The sequence below is a fragment of the Rutilus rutilus genome, assembly GCF_951802725.1.
Source record: "Rutilus rutilus genome assembly, chromosome: 10".
NCBI lineage: Eukaryota > Metazoa > Chordata > Actinopteri > Cypriniformes > Leuciscidae > Rutilus > Rutilus rutilus.
The window spans coordinates 31793907-31814422 of NC_140215.1; the positions used below are offsets into that span (position 1 = coordinate 31793907).

At 36.0% G+C, this 20516-nt stretch overlaps 1 protein-coding gene and 2 long non-coding RNA genes across 3 annotated transcripts; 1 reads left to right on the top strand and 2 right to left on the bottom strand.

Annotated features, from left to right (window-relative positions):
- Window positions 1–5865: 5865 nt before the first annotated feature.
- Window positions 5866–6882, bottom strand: LOC311298923. Its single transcript, XR_014629018.1, has 4 exons — window positions 6802–6882; window positions 6400–6505; window positions 6106–6212; window positions 5866–5923 (listed from the first exon to the last, which is right to left on the bottom strand). It is a non-coding gene; the product is annotated as an uncharacterized lncRNA (long non-coding RNA).
- Window positions 6883–6986: 104 nt separating this feature from the next.
- Window positions 6987–10678, bottom strand: LOC311298464. The gene is made up of 4 exons (XR_014628963.1): window positions 10515–10678; window positions 10294–10392; window positions 8519–9043; window positions 6987–7089 (listed from the first exon to the last, which is right to left on the bottom strand). It is a non-coding gene; the product is annotated as an uncharacterized lncRNA (long non-coding RNA).
- A 5579-nt stretch (window positions 10679–16257) lies between these two features.
- On the top strand, window positions 16258–17306 carry rprma (reprimo, TP53 dependent G2 arrest mediator candidate a). The gene has a single exon (XM_084422243.1). It carries the CDS (start codon window positions 16553–16555, stop codon window positions 16862–16864), a length of 312 nt encoding a protein of 103 aa, XP_084278369.1. The 5' UTR covers window positions 16258–16552; the 3' UTR covers window positions 16865–17306.
- Window positions 17307–20516: the final 3210 nt, after the last annotated feature.

A 20516-nucleotide genomic window follows, 5' to 3' on the forward strand; every position in this document is an offset into this window, starting at 1 on the left:
GGATACGTGCGATATTCTCCTCAGTTGAGCCTCATAAGCCCTGAGTCTCCTCCAGCACTGTTGACGTCAACGCCAGAGTTATGCCACTGGCAGCTTTCGCGCTTGGCTAGGTGCCTCCATGTGCATGGTCCCCCCTCCGGGCGACCCCCACATGTGTATTTCCACTGTAAGCCTCTTTGAGCATGTGTCTTTCCCTTGGCAAGCCACCTTGCCACCCCTGGGGTTGAAATATTCCACCTGCGGCTGGACACCACAGTGTTTCTCCATATGCAGCCCCGCGGGGTCATATGTGTATTTCAAGTCCCCCCCTTCGGGTTGGGCATAATTGCATATTTCCACTGAGATATGCTTCCCAGTGTACCTTGGTATTCCTGTGTTAAGTAGGAGTCCTTCGTCCGTGCCAGTCTCACGACAGGGAGCTCAGACTTACGCAGGGCACTGGAAGACAGTCGAGAGGTGGCGTGATTACACTGGGAACCCCATTCGTCGTCATCCGACGTAACTCGGAGTGACTACGAAAGGGAACGTCTCGGTTACGTATGTAACCCTCGTTCCCTGAGTAGGGAACGGAGACGTTACGTCTCCCTGCCACTTCCGCTGTACCGCTGGAACGCCTGAGTTCAGTCTCGGCTCCTCAGCGAAGACATATCTGCATGTTGCCAGCGCACTTCCTTATATACCCCCAGGGTGGGGCGGAGTTACGCTATGCAAATTCCGCAGACCCATGGCATTTCATTGCCATTGGCTCGTTTTATATACTCGAAGATAATAGGCTTTCTAAGCGAAACCCCATTCGTCGTCATCCGACGTAAACGTCTCCGTTACTCAGGGAACGAGGGTTACATACGTAACCGAGACGTTTCTACCCAGGTAAGTTTGAGATTAGTTTGCGCAAACTCTGTTTTTTCGGGCTCAAGAAGGTGGATTGGTTTTTAGCAATGTTCATCGCCATGGTAACTTACGTTACATGGATAATATGCTAGTGAGCAGGTTTTATTCTGGGTTAGAGATTGCAAACCCACTAGAACAATCAGCTGTGAGCAAAATGACATGTATCTGATGAAATAAAGCCACACTCCCTGTATCTCGCTCCAAATTAAAGCAGTTTATAGTGAAAAAATTTAGAGGCAAAATGCTCATCTTTTGCTGCTAATTATTTATTATATTTATATTATATGAATTATAATTACTTTTAATTAATATACATTCATATAATTATTATATGAATTGACAAGTAATATTAAACTTTGAAATTAATATAAATATAATACATGCATTCATATATAATGCTTTTAAACAATGTATTCATTTGAGCTCTTTGTGAGTTCTGTAAATATTAGGCATATCTTTGATTCACATCATGCATTGATATAGTCAGATATTTTCTTTCTGCCTTCTCAAACTTTCGCTGCAACAGCAGTGTTTATTCCTGCCTTGTAAACGCTTTTAGTTTCATGATAATTTTCAAAACGATCTCATAGGCTGCGTTCCAAACCGCATACTCAATGAGTAGGTACTTAATTTCAATGAGTACTTACTTAACGAGCGCTAAAAGAGTAGGTACTTTATAGCCAAATCTCGTTGAGTATGAATGCGAACCGGACATCTGCCATGTTGACGTTATCATGTGACCTACGACGCGTTATCACACGTGCAACAACTTAAAAGATTCGAACGGACACGTTTAATTCATCTGTCTGTAAATATCATGATATTGATTAAACTTGCTCATTTTGTGGTCTTTTTGAAGAAACTGCTGCCCATTTATTTTGTGAATTACATTTAGGGTTGATTTAAGTTATTTTATTTAACCCTACTACTAATGTGAACTACCGTTTTATCCTTAACGATGTTATTTATTTTTATTACGAAATCCCAAAATTGTCATCTCTTGAATATGTTGTTAATTTTTTATATCCAAATATTTTCATCCACAAGCAAAAGTGGCTAACTGCTTTATTTTTTCCTCTTTTTCTTGTTGAATTTAACTGTCGTTTCATCTCTCAGGCCTATAAATAACAAAAAATGCTTTTTTTAAATGTATTATAATGAATTATTTAAGAAAATATATATTAAGATATTCAACCTTGTAGGTTCTTTTTTCCTGTGTAAAAATCTCATATTATGTATGCAAACCCATTATATATATATATATATATATATATATATATATATTATGGGTTTGCATACATAATGAGATTTTTTACAGATCTCATAACATCAGTAACTCGACAGCCCTACCTAGAACGGGTTTCCTCAGCGTTTGTAATGTCTGCACAAAGGGAAGCTGTGCGAAGATTTGCCTTTGGAGGAAAACTGTTGATTTTATACTCGAAAAATTTAAGTATCATTAATATTAAAAATTAATATTACCTCAGAATGAATTGCATTTCTATCCCACCCCAAAACATACAATAATAACAACGATAAATGCTGACCAATACTTAATTATATGACTTTTTACTGAAAATTATATAATTCAATAAAACAAACAAATTGTAATGTATGTCATATGACATAGCTATGCAGGATTGAATACACTCTAGATGTGTATATAATGAACATATCTACATTTTCTTTCAAACAATTAAATAAAACATTAATTAAATAATTATATTTTATTTACTGACAACAATGAGAAATATTAATAAATTAGTAAAAGAATGAATGAAAGTCACCATCACATAATAAACAAATGCATAAGTCAACACATGAAACAAAGCTTTATTCAAACTACAATCATGTATGTAGGCTATAGACGCTGAACCCCACATCCTTCTACCATCTCAACACAGCGGTTCCCATTCTGCGGCTTTATTCTGATGAATCAGCTGACCGCCAGAGGTGAGCCGTTCCTTTGTGCCTGAGGCTGTTACGTGATGTGTTGTGCTACACAATCTGAGGCAAGTGGAGTGATGGAGGGACCATCTCTAGGATTCAGCTCTGGGCTCTTCATCCTCAGTGCTCACACCAGCCCGCTGACATTTCAGATCCTACAAAATGCACAAACATAACACAAAAGCAGTAATTTTAACCACACAATGTCATTTGATTTCAGTATTATTTAGAAGACAAAAACGCTTTTTTTCCACAAATGCCGCCATCATCTTCCCTTGCAGGTCCTGCTCCACCACAAAAGCTGTGCAGCAAATGCACAGAAATCAAGAATCAGAAAAGTGCTGTGATAGCTCTGTTTGAAATTACAATAATTAAAATAAAATACAACTTAATATTGAAATAGTTGTTGTTATTCATTTCTGTAGTATACTCACTCAAAGCCTTTGATGGCAGCATTCAGCTTCATGAGCCACTCTCCACTGGATAAACACACATCTGTTCATCTGACCCTGTAACATCCAGACAAGATCCACGTTACCTCTGTGATTTATGAACTCAACACTACATTTACATGTTGAGGTTTTTTTTTACTTTTTATCCAACATAAATGTTCCTCAATTTATCAACAGTAATGGACAAATAAAATAGATAACTTATGTTTAACGTTAGTTACTTTATAGATTTGTTCTACATAATAGCACACATTTCACTCAGATGTCTATTTCATGTTGTGATATTTCAAGATTTTCCTGTCAGATGTAAATAGACATTTAAAATAAGCGTCTTTGATGTATGGTTTGTTTATGTAAATCCACTTTAGAGACGTAACTTACGTGTCTTTACTGGAGCTCCCCTGTTAGCTAACGTTATACATAATAAAACGTGTTTTTACAGCAAAATCACAACTATACTATACTGTGTAACGTCTTTACACCTTCAACAATTCAACAGTTTACTCTTCAGTAGTTCAACACATGCAATTTTAACAAAAGGAACGTGTTTACTCACATTTGAAAGCACCCGCGTCGCTGATCTCTGCGATGTTTTATAATGACGTATCCTCTCGCGTGGCCTCCTGGGATAGAAGAGTATCCATCGGATGAGCACTAAAAAATCTGTCCGGAAGAAGTAAGCCATCCGGGAACTTCTCGCCTACTCTTTTATGAATACTGATGTTTCGAACGTACTGCTTCCTTCACGTACTGTTTTCGCTTACTATATAGTAGGAAAGTATGCATATTGGAACGCACTTAAGTCCGAATCTCGCGATAATTCGTACGTCACCCAGGTAATTCTCGCCTACTCTTTTGGATTCGTACATACTTTTTCGCTCGCCTACTCTTTTTCCCATACTAAATAGTAGGGAAGTATGCGGTTTGGAACGCAGCAATAATCTTCAGAAGAGAAGTGAATTGCGCTCTCCATGTTCCGTGTGATTGGCTGTTTGCCGCACGTGCCACACATTCGGCTACACGTGCTTCAGAGTTAATCGCAAACTCTGGATAATAAAACCTGAGTTGACAGAGAACGTTTATACCAAGCTTTGTGAGATCGCTGTACCTGATCTAAACCAGGTTGGATTTATCTGGATTTATCAACTGTAAACCTACTCTGCAACTAAGAGTTTGTTCAGCTTCTTGCAACAGGCCACTGGTGAGCAATAATAGATAACAGATAAGCAGCCTTTAATAAGTAGGGTAGGTGCTGGATCTGTCAGTTCGGTGTAGTTTATTCTTGGTTTTGTGACAGAGCCATGACACTGCTGTATTGTCTTGTCTTTGTCTGAGCGCACAGTTTCGAGCGTGCTCTAGCCGTGCGCTCTCTTGTCTGTGTGCCTTGTTTTGTGTTCGGAATGTGGTGTTCAGATTCCGGTGTCGTGCCAAGGAAGGCTACTTACCCCTGATAGGAAGTGTATACCCGGTCGCATGAGCGTGCATGAATTCATCGGTAAAGGTGGACCATTGCCATATAATTTCCCTCATAAAGCAAACACAGCCTTTGTATATTGTTGTAAATTGTTCTGAATTCCCCCTTCTCCTTCCACAGTGAATTATTTATTTTGACATATTTTCGACCTGCCAAATCAAGTGTTTTATTTTGTGAATACTTCACACATCATGTCTAATAATGTGAATATGGACAAGTTTCCACTTCACCATTCTGCCCTCAGGCAGAGCATATGCGCTGCTACCACCAGACTACTTTTTTCAGTCACAAAAAAACACTATTCCAGAACATGTTTACCAACACTGACATGCCAAATGACAGAATTTCTAAGTTACTCTTTAAAAAAACCAAAAACATAAACAACAAAAATATTAAATTAAGACGTTTAGAGACCAGATGGATTGGCAGTGACAACAGCAACAGCTTGTCATCTCTTTTTTTTTGTTTTTTTTTTACCAGTTTTGGCAAAGGAATGTACAAGTACTTGAACATAATATTATGATTATTTAGAGAGGCATGCAGTGGAGGGAGACCTATCCAGATTTATTAAGATAAGATGACACAAACTTGGAAGGTGTAATGGAATACAACAAGATGTAATGAACCACTTCCTCCAGTACGATAATGCTGTACATAAAACAAAGTAGAAGTACAAGCAGTACACAGGAAGGCCTCCTCTGTTGGTGGGCCTTGAACGCACATATGGTGGAACCACTGCAAACAAATGTCATACTGAATCTGGAAAACTAATAATTTTGATTTTAAATAAGATGTCTTCAGTAAGAGGCTGCAAATTTTCATTCTTGTGTAATTCATGTTTTCTTTCTTCTACAGTAATTTATGTGGAGATAAAATAATATTACAATGTTTGTTAGTCCTGGGTAAAATAGAAGAAATAGAATAGAAGAATCCAACATGACAATACAAGATAATTCTTAATAACTTTATAACAAAAAAAAAAAAAAAAAAAAAAAAAAATATATATATATATATATATATATATATATATATATATATATATATATATATATATATATATATATATATATATATATATATAGTTTTATTTACTGTAAATGTCTCAAGTCTGTCTCTGGCACTTCTTCCCCACAGAAGTGACATATGTCAGTCAGGTCATCTTTGAAACAAAACACAACACAAAAAACACAGAGCATGCATCTATAATTTGTAATTTTTCCACACTGTAATACTATTTAGGTAAGTATGGAACAATTCTGGTAGCTACATATGATGTTTTACAGCAACTGTACGGACAATTATTTGGATTACCAAAACATCCCCTGATAGCTTATTACTTACCAGTCTCTAGAAAAAAAAGTGACAGCGATTTGCAGCCTGTGTTTGATGATGGCCTCTTTTGAAGCAGGACAACCTACTGTCTCATTTTTCAAGAGTTCTTCTGCAAACTGAAAAATACATATTTTATGATTACATTAAAAAATCATGTTACAGAGACATAAATCTGCCGTCAGTGAATAACTTTGTAGTTTTAGTCAATGGTTGTGTAAAATAAATGTTTGGTAACACTCTTAACAGAACAATAGTCATATTATAATGTGAGGGTGAGGACAATACTCTGAATAGTTAACATACTTTCAAGGCAAAGACTCCACACGAGGTACTGTCCGATTGTTTGGGATGTGGGACTGTGTCACATGTCCACCTTGAGACATTGCATCCCTTGTTTCGCATGAATGCCCTGAAGAAAGATAATAACAATATGAATAAATATTATGTTTTGCTATTTTGTCACACACAAAACAGTTTGATGTTTATAGGGGTCAATGCCACCAGGTATGCATTTTTAGACTCTAACAAAAACAAAATACTAATAACAACTAACAAAATGTTCACATTTATATTTTGTGTTTTTTGTTGTTGTTAGATTTGTAAGCTTTTCACATATTTATAGAGCCCCTTATGGATAGATGATTAACTTAACAACTTGTGTAAATGTTAATAATGCTGAAGTTAAATGTTTACAGCTATCCTTACCTTGTTGTTTCAAGACATGTTTTTATGTCCAGCTTAGACTCCCCCAGTGAATCCAGGAACAGGGACTTTTTTTGTTGTGGGAGATCACCTTTTTTTTCATGAAAACAAATTACACGTTAATTATTTACTCAATCAAGTTTATCATATAACATAATATTATGGCACTGCATTTTTCTTCTGTGACATAATTTACTTGTATAATATATGTATAGGAAATTGTACCGCTAGTGTCCAGTGGTGATGCTCATTTATAATTCCCACAATGATTTCATACTCTAGGGGTTTTATCTAAAATTAAACAAAAAATATTGTGGTAATTAAATTGTCCATATAATATCAACTGAAAATCACAGAATAAAGTCCTAATAAAAAGGTTGTTCAAGAAACAAAATATTTGTGTCTCTCAAAATATTGACTATTTAAATGTATTTAAATGATTTAAAGCAGCGGTCCCCAACCTTTTTTGCACCACGGACCGGTTTAATATCAGACAATATTTTCACGGACCGGCCGATAAATATACGATAAAAATATATTACGATAAATATACGATATATTTCACGTGGCGGATAAATATACAACAAAATAAAATGATACGACCGGCATAAAAACTGGGGTATTTTTTAAATATAATAATAAACGTGAATCCAATGTGTAGGCCTACTTGCAACTTTATTAGCAGCGTCCTCGTAACATCGCGCCTAAAGACAACTGAGAACGCCTGCCCTGAACACAAACAAAATGCCCTCCAAAAGAAAAAAATCTCCATGTTTTCGGTGCTGATGCGTTCATGTAACATGTAAGGGTGGCGCTGCCAATAAAGCACCTAAAAGCTGTTACAACGAACCGGCAAAATTAATGATTATGAATATGACATTTTAATTGTTTACTAATAAACCAGTTTTTTTTTTTTTATGCCAGTGTCGGCTGGAAAGATGAAGTTGACGATGCTGACTCGCGATCTTCGCAGTAGTGAACGCACCAGAGAGAAATGCACATTTCATACGGATTACATAAGCAGAGTCTGTTTTCTTTCGTTTTGAATTGTTCTGTTTAAAAGTAGACATTTCAAGCTTTCTATATATGTCTCAGGTCTGTGAGGCACGTAGGCTACCTTATCACTGAGTTTCGGTTAATTTATGAGACCAGTACCAGTTCACGCGCCGGCGCCTCCTTGTCGTGATTATCTATTTTCTAATATATTTACTTCTTATTTATTAAATCCAGACAATTGGTTGATGAAACTTAAAATTAAGATACAATTAATACAAAACGAAATTAAATTCAAAGATAGGCTTTGTGCTTTCTGCTTGAGGTCTCAGTTAAAGTTTTAAAGCAGTCTTTTATTGCCGCTCACGTCCGTAACGGAGAACTGTCCCGTCTGTAACTTTTTTTTTTTTTTTTTGTTAAGTAAATTTCTAAATAAATGTGACTTATAGGCTATAGGCCCTATGTTTTTTCTTCTTCATGGCGCATTTTTTGACTGATGCGACTTATACTCCGGAGTGAATTATAGTCCGGAAAATACGGTAATTATTTATTCTTTCTGTGCGGCCCGGTACCAAATGTCCCACGGACCGGTACCAGTCCGTGGCCCGGGGGTTGGGGACCCCTGATTTAAAGCATGAAATGTTATTTATATTATGTAGTTTTGTTACAATGAATTTGTAATTAATCTGAATAGTACATGAATTAGATCCTTTATACCAATACAGACCTTAAGTATTGTCCTTCTTTTCCACATTGCTGGCATTGCAAGTGAATCAATGAATGCTGCTTTTGTAGTACTCTGGCCATTGTAGCTGGTAAGGCTGCTGGTTGTGGTGGGGCAGGTGGTTGTGGTGTTCCCGAGGATGTGGGGGCTGTATCTGATGGGGCCGCTGGTTGTGGTGGGGCTTTATCTGTAGCAGTAGCATTTTTTTTTTTTTTTTTTTTTGATATGGACATAACAACTGCATTGGACAAACCAGATACATTGTTTTTAGTGTTATAGCAAAACTGCTAATTTGCAACACTTGTCCATAAAGCATAAGCATGTGGGGCATGTGGTTGTGATAAGGATGATGTTGTTTAAGCAACCACTAAAGCGTTCCCTTTATTTTTTTTAAATCCCAGTGTGGCACTCTGGGTGTGTCCTCAATGCTCAACTTCAGTTGGTCAATGTTAATTTTGTGGAAGATTGCCCCATTGTCATCTTGGAGATCAGCACTTTTACCCTGGATTTCCTTAATTGTGTATGGTCCTAAAAAAATGGATGTGGTCATTCATAATAACAAGGTTATGTCATTTACACATGATTTATAAATAATCCTTTTTATATATATATATATATATATATATAAAATTATATGTGGAGTGTTTACACATTAGCTTTGAGGCAATTATATCAGTACTGGTATTGGTTTCAGTGCATAGGGTTTAACTAAGGTAGAGACTTGATTATTGACCATTGGGGTGAACACACTGTAAACCCGAATAAGTTACCAGAACTCAAAAAAATTTAGGCAATCAATTGCCTCAATTTTGTTTTTAAGTTGATTAACTTAAAAGTCAAAATTTTCCAGAACTTAAAAAGGTTTGAAAGTTGAAGTTTTAAGTACACATTAGTCAAATATGTTGAGTTTGTTTACATAAAAACATGTGACTCAAAACTTAAAATTTTTGAGGCAATCAGTTGCCTCAAAAATTACATTGAGTTTAACTAACTTAATATATCTAAAAGTCATGAACGTCTGCTATTGAACAGTATTTTCTTGCCCGCTCCCTTTTAGCACACTGCAATGTTAAAATGAAATATAAAAATAAATAATAAATATTTATTAAAATAAATAGAACAAAAAAATTATTTTAAATATTTAAATAAATTGTAGAGCTGCAAGAAGTAGATTAACTGATTATTCATGAATTTGAGAGATTTTTAAGAAGAAAGACTCAAAATTCTCTGATTCTAGCCTTCCAAATGTGTTCCTGGTCACTTAAGGCCCTAGGAAATATATATTTATCACGAATTTCTGATATTGACCAGACAACTAATCAGATAGTCAGGAAAATAATTGGAGTAATTAAAACCAATAATAAATAATCATAAATAATACCAAAATGAAATTATCTTTCGTTACAGCTATAAAAGAAAAAAACAATGTGTGCTTTTGGCTTCCTGGCTAATTCCTGAGTAAGGCAACAGGGCAGCAATTTGGATGAAATTACAAAACTTTTATAGACTGTTTAAGAACAATTGCACTTAAAACTCTAAAATGGAAATGTTTTACATTAACCAGTATCAAATGCACAGTGAAATGTGGCTCATCTTGCACAGCCCACAATGGTTGAGAAAAACATTAAAACATACAAAACATCAGCGTTACTTTTGCATTATATTAATGAGAACAAAGGCATATTGTGTAGTTTGGGCCTATTGGCTGAACACCTGCAAAGTAGTGCAGTAACTTTTTGAGGCATTATTTAGACAAAAGGAGATAACTTTGAACTAACCTTTTATAATGCTTTATCCTGCAGCCTTCTTTCAGATGAGTTTCTACATCATCAAGTCATTCTTGAGGGTCTGCAACCTGGGTGACAGTTTACCACTTTCTAGACCAAGAAAAATATTTTGAGTGAATTCAAAAGTGTTGGTCAGTGCTTTGGGATAACTGAGGTGTAGTGTTGATCTATGAAATATTTTTTGGAATTTCATAGATCAGTCCAAAGATTACCAGGAAGGTATTGCCAAGTCTGGGGAGGCTGATCACGGCATCACTTTCAATGACGACAGAGATTCTCACAGGGTGGTAGTGAACTGGACTTGTGTCATGGTCACTGATGACAGTAAGGAGGCCCACTGCAACACCATCAAGTTCTGGCTCATCAGATCCGCCCTGAATGAATGAAAAAGAGATACTAATCACAAACTAACACGTGGAACAGAACAGATGACATATAATTGATCTTTCTTTAACCAAGTCCCATTGAAATCCAATACCTATTTTACAAGGAAGACCTGGGTCTCATTGTAAGAGGTGAAAAACATAAGATCCATAGCCTGTCATACTCGTCGTCATTTGACGACGTCATACTCAGATTCTAGTCAGAGTATGTTCTTCATTCATCTTTCCGATCGACAAATGCCTTGATCGCGGTTCTCTGTTCCTCTTTTAAAATTAATGCGCTGTCAAGTCAAGTCAAGTCATCTTCATTTATATAGCGCTTTTAACAATGTAGATTGTTCCAATGCGGCTTTACAGTGATAATAGGAAATTAAAGTAACAGAGATTGTTTTGGCTTTATAGCAGCTCTAGAATGAAGTTATTGTCCAGCTAAATTTAGTTTTGATTGATTCACTTCCCTCGCAACGATCATTAGTTATTAACTTAGGGGCCGCTAACACAACACCGTTTTAACAGAAAACTCTTTCTCTCTACGCAAACTTTAAAAACGAGAACCTGTGAGAACGCTGATGGTGTGCACATGCGTATTATGAGTTCAGTCTATAGGTATGCGCGTTTGAATATATGTGCGCAGGCGAGTAGTCCTTCCCCACAAACCAACCCTCAACAAACCACCTGTCTGGCCTTAAAATGTATAATACAAAATTTTTATCGCTTCCGCGTAGCCACGTGAACCGGAATTATCCTGACAACGCTTTATCTGTAGAGAGGTAAAGGGAGGGGAGGGAGGCCTTCACAGGGGAGAGACTAGTTGACACTTCAGGACTGCGCTGTCGTCGCATCCAGTCGCAGGTCCTTCATCAGATCTGGATCCGGCGATCTGTTGATATGTTCATAACAGACGCGATGGCGGAATCTACACATCTCAATTCTCCAGCGGCAGCCGTCTTTGTTGTAAACGAATTCTTTAGTGACGAGGATGATTATGTTACTGTTGATTATCTGTCCATCATCGTATAAAGCCCGCCCTGGCAATTTGATTGGTCAGAACAGCTCTGCTTCGAGCATAGTTGCTCCACAACAGATCAAGTCCAGACTGAACTTCCCGACCTCAAATGTTGTGGGCGGGGCTAAGTTCGGCTAGCATCCAGGCTATAAGATCCATGTTCTGCACACATGAATTAGCCAAATTACCAGAGAATTTAAGTGCTGTGAGATAGACTGAAACCAAGCTAAAGGACATTTACAAGAAGATGTTTTACTGAACATTGAATAAAACGCCAATACAGTTCCTTTTTAGTGAGGAGAAAGAAAACAGGTCATACATGAAAACTGTATGGGTATAGACTAAACAAAGGTAAGTCCTAAAACATGTTAGTATTTTGATGAACTGTTTACATAATACACAGTAGAATCTGTTAGTGACTTAAAGGTAGGGTAGGTAGGAATTGTCTAAAAAACTTCTTTTCCAAATTTGTTTAAAATTTATTTATATATCAATACATAATTAAAATGTAAGTACTCTGAAAAAGAAAGTATAAAAATCGAGTGTCTGTAGACCTCTCACGACTGTTTTAAAGACAGCTCATTATTTCCATTCACTCCACCCCCTCCCTTCTGGGCTCCTTCCAAAGCCACGCCCCCAAAACACATGAACGTGCGACTCCAACCGCTGAGCTGAAGACGCATTATTTACCTGAGACGAGCGGAGAGGAAGGAGCACAGTGCATGTAGTGACATCATGTCCGAATCACATGTAATAAAAAAATCTAACTTTATCATTATGAATATAAACAAATAAGATGTATTTTAGTACTCACTATCAAGCTAGCATATTGATATTGGTAAAGTTTAAAATATATATTTTTTGATTCGCTAACGAGGTAGTTATATCTATAAGGCAAAGCGAAAAACAGGTTGCATTGATACACGTTTTTCCATTACCATCAGTTACATTGTGATGAAGATGAATTTCGTGTAAGATTCATAACATATATGGTGTTCTGCATGTAGGGGTGGGAGATATTGACAAAAATGAATATCTCGATATTTTTTCCCAATATCTCGATATCGATATTCAGGCGATATTTTTGCCATCCTTCAAAGAAATGTGTGCAAACTGGCAAAGAAGGTCCAGTTGGTCTTTTGACTTGCTGCATTTGACCTATTATTGTAGGCTTTAGAAAAATAAAAAACAATAAAGGATCCGAGCTAACTAAACAGAATCTGAGGTAGCCCCTACTTTTTCCACTCACTAAAAAAGAAAAGAAAAACGGAACTAGGTATCTCTTGCAACAGTGATTATTAAATCAAACAACAATATTGTTGATGATCAATTCAAAGTAAAAAAATATATATATATTTTCAAAACGCTATAAATCCATCCATTTTTTTCCCCAAAACGCTATAAATCCATCTTTTTTATTTTTTCAAAAATGTATGGTTTGTCTTTTTAAAAAAGTCTTGCATTTATGAGGAAAAACAATATTACGTGACAGTTCTCCATTATGGACGCGAGCGCTCTGAAAGCGCACTAAATGACTTTCAAACTTTCACAGAGACCTCAAAACAGAAAGCACAAAGCCTTTCTTTAAAACGAATTTCGTTTTGTTTTAATTGTATCTTAATTTTAATATTTTTTTCATTAACCAATTTCCTGGATTTATTACATAAAAGTAAATATATCAATCACAACATAAGGTGCTTGAACTGGAGATTATATCATCACCTCGCCTCACAGGCCTAAAAAATGTGAAATATATTTACAGAAATCTGGTTCTAAACAAAACCATCCAAAAATAAAATAAAACTATGTAATAAATGTGCATTTCTCCGGTGCGTTCACTACTGCGAAGATCGCGAGTCAATAGCCTATCGTCAATTTCATCTTTGCAGCCGACACAGAAATTAATAAACAATTAAAATGTCTTATTGCAATATTTTACATATTCATAATCATTACTTTTGCTGGTTCTTTGAGGCAGCTTTTTAGGTTTATGGCATTTTGGAAAAGAGCTCTTCACGTAGGCTACAAACACCGTTTCACCAAGGCACAGCAGCCCTTCAGCACATAAGAAAAAAAAGAGAAAAAGCACGGACTTACTAATTACGAAACTTTGATGTGGTTGAACATGTGAAACAGTCACAAATTCCTCTGCAACTCAAACCTTCTCAGTACGAGTTATGAAGGAAGAGAACAGCATTACAGTTTTCAGCGCGTCCTCCTCTGATTGCGGTGTTGTGACTGGAAAAGTGCGTGCAGAAGCACATGCAAAACGTAGGTTTGTAAAATGTCCTTTTGTCTTCCTTTTTTAGCCTTGTTTGCTGGTAATGTGAATTTTGATTGCTCTTTCTCTGCCATTGTTTTGCTCCTAGGTTCCGTGCCTTTTGAATTCCTCAAATCAAACGTGCGCGCGCAAGTGGGCAGATCCCGTGGCAAAAGGGTGGTTGCTATGGTTGCGAGAGAGAGTGACAGTTGCCTAAGCCAATCCTTTGTTTCGTCCCCGAATGGAAATAATGAGCTGTGTTTAACACAGATTAAACGGTCTAGAGTCACGCGATTTTTATACTCTTTTTTTCAGAGTACTTACATTTTAATTATGTATTGATATATATAGAAAGTTTAAACAAATTTGGAAAAAAGTATTTTATAAAATTCCTACCTACCCTGCCTTTAAGGAGACTCACTGTGCAGGTTCTGAAAAATCCAGAAACGTCCTCACGCAGATACACAGGAAGGGCGTGGAGAACAGTAGTGCGTTTGGTGTGGATGTCATGGATTTCCTATTAAAAACAGAATTGTATATACTGAAGAGTTTACTGAACAAAGCTGATTTTAAACAGCCCAATCAGAACATATGTCCACAAATAACCTGTTCACATCTTTAATGCAATCAGACAAATGGCAAACACAAAGTGGACTAATTGCAAAATTCACAAAGCTCATTTGAATAATTTCCTTGCTTTCTTCCTTGCAGGAAGTGGAGACGTTGATAGTCCATCATCTGTGCATTATGGAGAGGGGATACTTTTTATAGCAGGTCTGAAATGATCTATTCACCACTGTTATTAGACATGAGTATTTACAAAAAGAAACACTTGATGATAGGCCATCATCTGTACATTTTGGAGGGGTAGTACATATTTTGGCAGGTTGCAGAAGTCATAGAGTTGCATTTTCAGTTGAATTTGGGGAAACCACTTGAAACTTTTGTTGTGTTGAGCTATTTCAATTACTTTTGTTTGATTTCATCATTGCAAACAGCTGAAAGTCTGTACATTTTGCCAATAAACCTGAGTTACAATGGGGGTTGAATATTTTCAAATAAAACTGTGTGCTTAAACACCAAGGTAAAACAAAAAGCTTAAACACCAAGGTAAATTCCTTGTGTGTGTAATCACACTTGGCAATAAAGCTCTTTCTGATTCTGATCCTGATTCTTACGTTTATTTATTTAGCGCTTTATACAATACATATTATTTCAATGCAGCTTCGTAAACAGAATAATAACAGTATTAATGCTGTAAAGTGCATCAATTATTAAATTAATTCAGTTTCAGCTGTAAAGCAATGCTCAAGAAGAGAATAGTGTCATCGTTCAACTCAATTTCTTTTTTGAAAGTTTTGTTCTCATTTGATTGTGTCAGTGCAATAAAATCGACAATATTAACCACCACAAAACCAAAAAGAAAAAGAAAAAAATGTATACCACAAACCTTATCAGGTGACAGTAGTGGAGAAAAACAGCTTGGGAGAAACCAGAGAGGGGCCAGTTCTCCTCTGGCTTAAATGAACAAACACAGTGTGATTTATGATTCAAAGCTGCATTAGTCAAACTATGTGGACTGACATTATTAAAAATTTTGCATCCAGCTCCTGCTGAATAAAATATAGGCATACTGTTGGTAACCCTTTGACATTTTTTATGGATGATACAAAAAAATATATATATATATATATACAGTGCTATGCATAAGTGAATACACCCATGCTAAAGTTGACTAAAAAGAGGAATAAAAAATCATATTTTGGAAATTGAACTTAATGCCTTAATTTAAAAAATTAGGAAAAATCCAACCTTTAAGGACACCAATTTTCTTTGTGAATGAATAATGTATCGTAAATAAATAAATGTTCTTCCTTAAAATACATGGTGCATAAGTGTGCACACCCCTATGTTAAATTCGATTATATATATATATATATATATATATATATATATATATATATATATATATCGTAGCCTATATACCGTATATATTTACTTGACTGTTAACACTGTCGTTGCCACATCAAAGAGTCCTGTTATCAGTTAGTTATCCACACGCTAGATGTCAGTATTACGCAGTGTAGTGCACTAACAATAATGTTGTATGATTCAAAATATTACAAATTGTATGATTAAAAACATTTAGAATACAACGAAACATAACATTAACTCACATGGCCTATAATAGGTTTTTTTTTTTTTTTTTTTTTTTGACCATCACCTCGAACGTTAACACTGATCCACATAAATGGCTTTTAAATGTATAACTTTTATAATTTTTGATCGGAGGACTGTAACACTACAAGTTTTACTGTAGGTGGCGTCACAAGGCATGCACTTGTGAGTGGGGAGTCACCTCCCATCGGCTTTTTTGGTGCTTTTAACCGAGCAGGTGTGATGTTGAGCAGAAGAGCTCAGTGTAGTTACTGTGAATCAGAGCAGGAGCGCGTCATGGGACGCCAGTGCGCAAAAGAAGAGACGTTGGATATGTGCGTCTGACTTTACGGACACTTTTTACGCAATTCCTCATGTGTTCAGACTTCCAAATCGGAACTGCCTAATTTTTTGGACTCTTCAAAGTGTTGGTGAACAGTAGACATGAATACTACATTTAACCAAACGGACAGTGGAATCTTCTCCAACCGGACTGAGGACATCCTCCTGTGTTGTAACTTCTCGTCGGTGGTGACGGATAACGGCTTCACGGCGGCCCCTCCGGATGAAAGGAGCCTCTTCATCATGAGAATAGTTCAGATAGCGGTGATGTGCGTCCTCTCCCTCACCGTAGTCTTCGGGATCTTTTTCCTGGGCTGTAACTTGCTCATCAAGTCGGAAGGGATGATAAACTTTTTGGTAGCGGACCGGAGACCCTCCAAAGAGGTAGAGGCGGTCATCGTGGGTGCGTACTAGACATGATGAGGATTATGATGAAATTAAGTTTGTGGACCACCTGATGGACATGTTTCGATGGGTTCTTTAAAAACCAGGACACAGTGTTATTTGGCCGGCTAAAAAAACTATTATGTAGAGATCAACTGAACACACTGTCTCCATTTTGCGCACACGCCTTTCCACTGTTCATTCAAGCGCTTCATTTAGGAGATGAACCACTCAGATCTCAAATCAGATACAAGCATGGAGTCTTTACATTTGTCATTGAAAATATGTATATGCCTATGTGCACACGCAGAGGAGTTGTGGCACATATTGATTATTTTGTTATAGTTATGGACCTCCTCTCTGTAAAACACATTGTAAGCACTGCACGCACTAATTATATGTTGTTTAGTAAAATTGAAGCATCATGTTTAATACAATAAATTCGTATTTCGAATAAAATTGTCTTATTGAAACAACTGAATACACCGGGCAATGAATGTTATTTTAAGGGTCAGAACAGTCTTTGTTGGTAATAACTGCACATATTAATCTTAATTTAAACAAGTTTCATTAAAAATAGTTTTCTAATGTGTTACAGTATATTTTAGTTTAATATTTTATCCTGACATCTAGACTGTAGCATTTTCAGATACATTTAGTCACACATAAACAGTATTGCTACAGCAAAGGAAACTTTCCATTTAGCCTGTATTTTTTATTATTATTGTCACTATCTATCTATATTATGACTGATATACATGCCTTTTTAATGACCATGGTATAGAACAATAAGCTGTACATATTTTTTCTTGAACATCTGTTTGTGCATATACCTTTCAGTCTTCATCCTGCATGTAGACACAGTAAGATATTTGGGGACATTTATAAATAAGGCAATTGTTTCTCTATAAGGCAATTGTACATACATCTGACCATTTTCAGACCAGATAATTCTAAGTTCTAAGGGGTTTTACAAACAAGATGATAATCCTTTGCCGTCTCTTATTATCCACAATTTATATTATAAATTCTTCAGATGATCATTTAGTTAAAGTTTGTGGATTGTTTGTTTGAATGTGCAATTAAGAAATTGAATGGTGCATTTTAAAAGCAAGTAAAATGAGCTTACTGTTGCTCAGGTCTGGATAATTAAATGGAATTAATCAGTGGTTTGAGTTCAAAGGTAAACTAATTAAATTCAGTTGGCTGTTACTTAATCAGACAGAAACAAAGCCCATCCTGTTTCAGCATGGCTATCAATAATCATGATGTTTTCATTTTAATGCTTAAGCATAGACATGTAATTTTTTTATAATGTTGATACCATAAAGATTAGACTAAATTAGCCTGCACAAATGGGTAAATCTCTTCTAAATGTGTTTACCAGGGCAGGCAGAGTGCTGTTGATGAAGGAGGCCTGCCACTTTTAAGACACATCTATTTATAAGAGTGTCTGTGAAAGCTGAGAGCTTGTTAACTTCACAATGAATAATTTTGCATCAGTCGCATCTGTACTGAGCCAGATACTATGCAGCGACTTCAACAGAGAAAACTGTACAATGTACAATGTTTGTACAATGATGATTTCCTACTTCTCATGAGAGATGGGCAAATATTTAGAGTGGCTTTAAAATTCAGAGTCATAAAAATGTACTTACTATAGAGTTTGGATTAGGGTTAGTTGCATGCAATTATGCACAATTTATAGTAACTACGTGTAAAATGTAACAAGTACACAGTAAAATAAAGTGTTGCCCTATCTTTCTTAACACACTTAAGTACACTTTTAAAATGTGCACTTTGTAATATGTCAAATAAAAAAAAAAATTTTAAAGTACATTTAAAATCACTATGTTTTAATAATAGTTTGTCATGCTTTAAAGAAGTACACTTGATTCGACATGTTGACTAACATACTAAAGCACATGAGTAGAACTTGATTATAATTTCAATTGAAGTGTTATTCAGTAGGAAATATATTCTAAATATACTAAATTGCAAATTCGTCATTACAAATGTGTTATTGCACATATGTTAAAATGCATAGCACAAAATGGCCATTCAATTATATTTTATTTTATTTTATTATTACAAGTGCTTGTGAGTACATTCAACAGTACACTTTAACCATATTTTTCAAAGACAATTATGCAACTCTATATAAATATGTATTCTGTTTAAGTCATACTTAAGTGGGTCAAAAAGGCACTCTTAAAATTCAGATAATTGCATGTAATATACATTTTAATATTGTAAAACATTTACATTTAATTGCAAATAACAAGCAATTAAACAAACATTACATTCAGCTCTCACTTAGTATATTCTATTAAACTATATTATTCCCGTCACACACTCTTTTTTAAAAGTATGCTAAAGTGTACTAAACTTTGGCATGCTAAAAATCTCCAGAAAAGAAGTTGTTCTTTCAGAGTTGTAATGGTTGTTGTGGAAGAAACAGGTTTCTGGGTGAGTGAATTGGCCTTAAAATAGAGAAGACATTGTCTTCCTCATGTCATGTTCGCTCCAGTCATGAGCCTAACTACAGGGTGGCAATCAACGGGGGACGGGCACTGCCATGAGGGGAGGTGATTGTTTTATGATTATTCTGCTTGACTACATCTTGACACTGATTGCAAACACATCTTCATAAAATATAGTTCAAACTATATGTTATGCCCCAAGCAATTAGATTTTTAAATTCTTCTTCTAGTGTTGATTGAGGGTCAGCTGGTATGGTTATCCTAAATTAGATTTATTTGCTTTAAATTATTGTTTGTATATGCCAGCTGTGATTTTTTTTTTTAATGTCTGTGTGAGCTTCCTGCAAACTACTTCCTCTATGGAGATAAATACTATATACAATGAACCATTGTGGGTTATGTTGAATGTATCTGTCATAAGGAGTAGAAATATACTGGAACATGTAGATCTCAGAGACTGGTGTCTAATCCAAAAACAAGTGTGCACAGTAAGTCTCCTTTATTTCCAGATGTGAGTGATGATTACATGACGGCGCCCTGAGCTTCAGCTCGTCCATCAGCTGACTGGCAGAAACGCTCAGAAGCTCAGTGGGGCTCATCAATGATCGTGATGTTGATTGACAGCTCTAGACGGCACTGTGACAGAGCCATCATTTCTGGTCCTGTGTTTGTCACAAGTAATGTTATAGGATTGTTAGTAAGTAAGTGTTGGAGTTGTACTTTGTAGGTTTTATGGATTTGATGAATGTTTTGACTGGAGAACATAAAAGTAATTCTGATCAGTATCTCCTATAGGGCTCAACTGGTTTCAGTTCAGTACCAAATCTATTTGCAAATGTCTTTAAAGTTAAAATCAACATTTTATTTTGTCTGCTTGTTATACACTGCTCAAAAAAATTAAGGGAACACTTAAACAACACAATGTAACTCCAAGTCAATCACACTTCTGTGAAATTAAACTGTCCACTTAGGAAGCAACACTGATTGACAATCAATTTCACATGCTGTTGTGCGAATGGAATAGACGACCGGTGGAAATTATAGGCAATTAGCAAGACACCCCCAATAAAGGAGTGGTTCTGCAGGTGGTGACCACAGACCACTTCTCAGTTCCTATGCTTTCTGGCTGATGTTTTGGTCACTTTTGAATGCTGGCGGTGCTTTCACTCTAGTGGTAGCATGAGACAGAGTCTACAACC

Excerpts from the sequence above, each read along its gene's own strand:
- rprma (XM_084422243.1), top strand. The coding sequence starts at position 16,553 with ATGAATACTACATTTAACCAAACGGACAGTGGAATCTTCTCCAACCGG.